Here is a 3,995-nt window from a genome sequence, read left to right on the forward strand (position 1 = left end):
AATGGAATTTATTTTATGTTACCAGTATTTAAATTTGACCATTTCATATGCACTTGTAGCATGTTGAATTTCAATACTTACTAGGTCCTATCTTATAATTTAATGGGCTCTTTATCTTATTTAATTGTGGAAAAAAACCTGTGAGATACGATTTAATTTTATGACTTTGTAAATGAACGAAATAAAATGAAGAAATATTTAGTCAATTCCAAAGTCATGCAAACAGTAAAATTTTCAAGATAGATGCAAATGTGTATATGATTTCAGACTCATTTATCATCATTGATGCTGCATTATATCTAAGCGCTAAGGAGAATAGGCAAATAGTATGGCCTCTTAGGATTTTTCTGAGAGCATTTTACTGAGTTTTCATAGTTTGTTCTCCATTATTCCAGCTAGAATGGATCTTCTCCTTTTTTATTAATCATGTTATTAGGGGCTAATACAACTCTTATCACAATCCGTACATACATCATTGTGTAAAGCTCATTTGTACATTGGTTACCCTCATCATTCTCAAAATATTTACTCTCCACTTAAGCCCCTGGCATCAGCTCTTCATTTCTCCCCCTCTCTCCCTTCTCCTCTACTCTCATGAACCCTTGATAATTTAAAAATTATTTTTTGTCATATCTTACACGATCCGACATCTCCCTTCACCCACTTTTCTGTTGCCTGTCCCTCAGGGATGAGGTTATATGTAGATCCCTGTAATCGGTTCCCCCTTTTGAACCTACCCTCCCAGTATTGCCACTGTCACCACTGGTCCTGAAGGGATCATCTGTCCTGGATTTCCTGTGTTTCCACTTTCTATTCATACCAGTGTACACCCTCTGTTCTAGCCAGTTTTGTAAGGTAGAATTTGGATCATGATATTGGGGGTGTGAAGGGGAAGCATTTAGGAACTAGAGGAAAGTTATATGTTTCTTCGTTGCTACACTGCAACTGGCTCATTTCCTCCCCATGTCCCTTTTGTCAGGGGATATCTAGTAGCCTAGAGATGGGCTTTGGGCCCCCACTCTGCATTCCTCCTAATTCACAATAATATGATTTTTTGTTCCTTGATGCCTGATTCCTGATCTCTTAGTAATCTCATGATCCCACAGGCTAGTGTGCTTCTTCCATGTGTGCTTTGTTGCTTCTGAGCTAGAAAACCACTTGTTTACCTTCAAGCATTTAAGACCCAAGACTTTATATCTTTGGATAGCTGTGCACCATCAGCTTTTTCACCACATTTGCTTATGTACCCATTTGTCTTCAGTGGTCATATTGGGGAGGTGGACACACAACAATATGATTTTTTGTTCTTTAATGCCTGATAACTGATCCCTTTGGCACCTCATAACCACACAGGTTGGGGTGCTACTTTCACATGGTCGTTGTGCTTCCGAGCTAGATGGCCGCTTGTTTATCTTAGAATGGATCTTCTAAACCAAATTATTTACTTGAAAAGCAAAAACAAACCAAACTTACTGCTATAGGGTTAATGACAACTTATAGTGACCTCTTCCACAATATATGAGTATCTTAAGGTACAGAGTTTACCTGATTTATTACCAGAAATACAACTTTCTACGTGTGTATATATGGCCTGAGTTTGGACTACCACTCATACTTGTGTCTTTCACCCAATATTTTAAGTTTCCAGTTATCTTACTGCCCATACATCATCTTATATCGCTTCTTAATCCTTTTTTGACTTTTTGTTTAAGAAGAATATATTTCTGAAGCCCATTTTAATTTATATAACTTTTAACCATATTTCAAGTTCATAGCAATGGTTCACAGAAATCTCAGGACAGTGTATGCTCAAGAATTATAAAACTAGTAATCAACTAGTATTGGATCACAGATTATAATCCTTTGTCTCAAGCAAAGAGCTATATTCACTTATCATAAAAACTTTGGATACAGAAGAAACATACTGAATGTCCATAGACCATTGAAGAGAAGGATTTAGGAATATCAAAAAACAAAACAAAACAAAAACTCATTGCTTGTTGAATTTAGATACACACACCTTACCCCATCCCGATACACAGAGATATCATTGAATGTTGAAAGACACCATTTAGGGCTGACTTTAAATCACTATAGCATTTACTCTAACATTCCTTTTGGTGAAACTAAAAATAATATAACACAGCCACAAAATATCCACAATTGTATTTTCCATAATATAAAATTTCAGAGAATTTGCAATTTCATTTTCAAAAACATGAAATTCTCACTTTAGAGTCTGCCAAACAATACATGAGTGTAGACAAATCGAACACCAAGAAATAGAAGGCATATTAGATTTTGGTTGGGCTGGTAATTACAAGGTCAACAGCTCAAAATCACCAGCCTCCCTGTGCGGAGAAAGATGAAGCTTTACGCTCTAAAGATTTACAACCTCAGAAACCCATAAGGTCAATTACACTATGTTTGATAGGATTTGTACTGAGTCAACGGCAGTGAGTTTTTAAGTGAGATCCAAACCTGGCAATAAATGATAAAGGGCTAAGAGCAACGTGAAACCCTAAATAATAACATGATGGTTAGAAAAAGAAATCACAGTATCAAATTTACTAAATTTTATATTACAATTCATATGTATAAATTTCAGCTCACTCACCCATTACTGACTCATAAATCACCATACTGTAGGGATGCAGAAGTTCAATTCCTGCTTTATTACCAACTCTTCTTCAGTAATCTTTGAATTCCTTGCTTAATCTCCTTGGTGCGCACTCCATAAACAATGGGATTGAGAGCTGCAGGGATGACATGGTGCAGAACATTGAGTAAGATTGGTACATCAGGGGATACCTTCTTCTTGGCCACATGAGTAAGGATGAAGACCAGGAGGATGGTGCTGAAGAAGAGGATGAGGATGAAGTGGGAGCCACATGTGCTTAGGGCCTTGGTCATAGCCCCCTCTGCCTTGAGTCTCAGCACAGCTCGGAGTATGAGAGTGTAGGAGAGGAAGATGAGGATGAGGTCCGATCCTAGTAGGGTCCAACCTACAACAAATTGGTAGAGGCGATTGATGGTGACATCATCACAGGAGAGTCTTGATACAGACATATTGGCGCAGATGCAGTTCTCAATGATATTTTCCCCACAGTAGTAGAGTCGTCCTGACAGGACAGGAATGGGTAAGGTCATGAGGACATTCCTGGACAAAACAAAAATGGCAGCCTTGATCACAAATTGGTCAGTGATGATGGATGGGTACCGCAGTGGGTGGCAGATGGCAACATAGCGGTCATAGGCCATGATCATGAATATGCAGGACTCCATGGACAGGAAACAATTCATGATGAACATCTGAAGGAAGCAGTCAGAGAAACTGATGGACTTGAGGTCAAACCAGAAGATGGCCAGGACTTTTGGGATGACAGTGAGACAGAGTACAATGTCCAGCAAGGAGAGAATGCTAAGCAAGTAGTACATGGGCTCGTGCAGGGAGGCCTCCAGCCGGATGGTGATGAGGAGAATAGCATTGGCCCCCATGGCCAGGAGGAAGAGGAGGCTGAGGGGTAAGGACAGCCAGACCTGCCAGTTTGGGGACCTCACAAAACAATTCAGGAGAAAGTCTGAAATCCCAGTGAAGACGGTGCCATTTTGTTGAGTTTTCATATTATGTCATATATTTTTACAACTTTCTTTTAGTGATCTGTAAAATCAGGATGAAAATTAAATACTTACCTGAGATACATGAAAACAGACTTTTTTTAAAAAAAAGCACAGACTATGTTTCTTAATCTGCAGTGTAGCTTGTGGATTCTAGCAGTTTATGCTGAGCCAGCTGAGTGTATATGTTAATCTTATGTCATGTTCTAGGTTATTTCTATGGTTAAATACTGAAGTAGATTGAGGTAATATGATTTGCTTACACATACTTTTTGTTCGATATCTTCTAATAGAATTGTTATGCCTTAATAGAAATGAGTAGGGAAAAACTACTTGGTATATGAATAGTGTAGAATTTATTTTCAGATTTTTCAAAT

At 38.2% G+C, this 3,995-nt stretch overlaps 1 protein-coding gene across 1 annotated transcript; it reads right to left on the reverse strand.

The window, feature by feature from the left end:
• Positions 1-2,676: 2,676 nt before the first annotated feature.
• LOC142446762 (olfactory receptor 56A3-like) lies at positions 2,677-3,624 on the reverse strand. Its single transcript, XM_075548502.1, has one exon. The coding sequence runs from the start codon at positions 3,622-3,624 to the stop codon at positions 2,677-2,679; it is 948 nt and encodes a 315-aa protein (XP_075404617.1).
• Positions 3,625-3,995: the final 371 nt, after the last annotated feature.

The sequence above is a fragment of the Tenrec ecaudatus genome, chromosome 4, assembly GCF_050624435.1.
Source record: "Tenrec ecaudatus isolate mTenEca1 chromosome 4, mTenEca1.hap1, whole genome shotgun sequence".
NCBI lineage: Eukaryota > Metazoa > Chordata > Mammalia > Afrosoricida > Tenrecidae > Tenrec > Tenrec ecaudatus.

Bases quoted from the DNA above. Each gene is read 5' to 3' on its own strand.
- LOC142446762 (XM_075548502.1), bottom strand. From the start codon at position 3,624: ATGAAAACTCAACAAAATGGCACCGTCTTCACTGGGATTTCAGACTTT.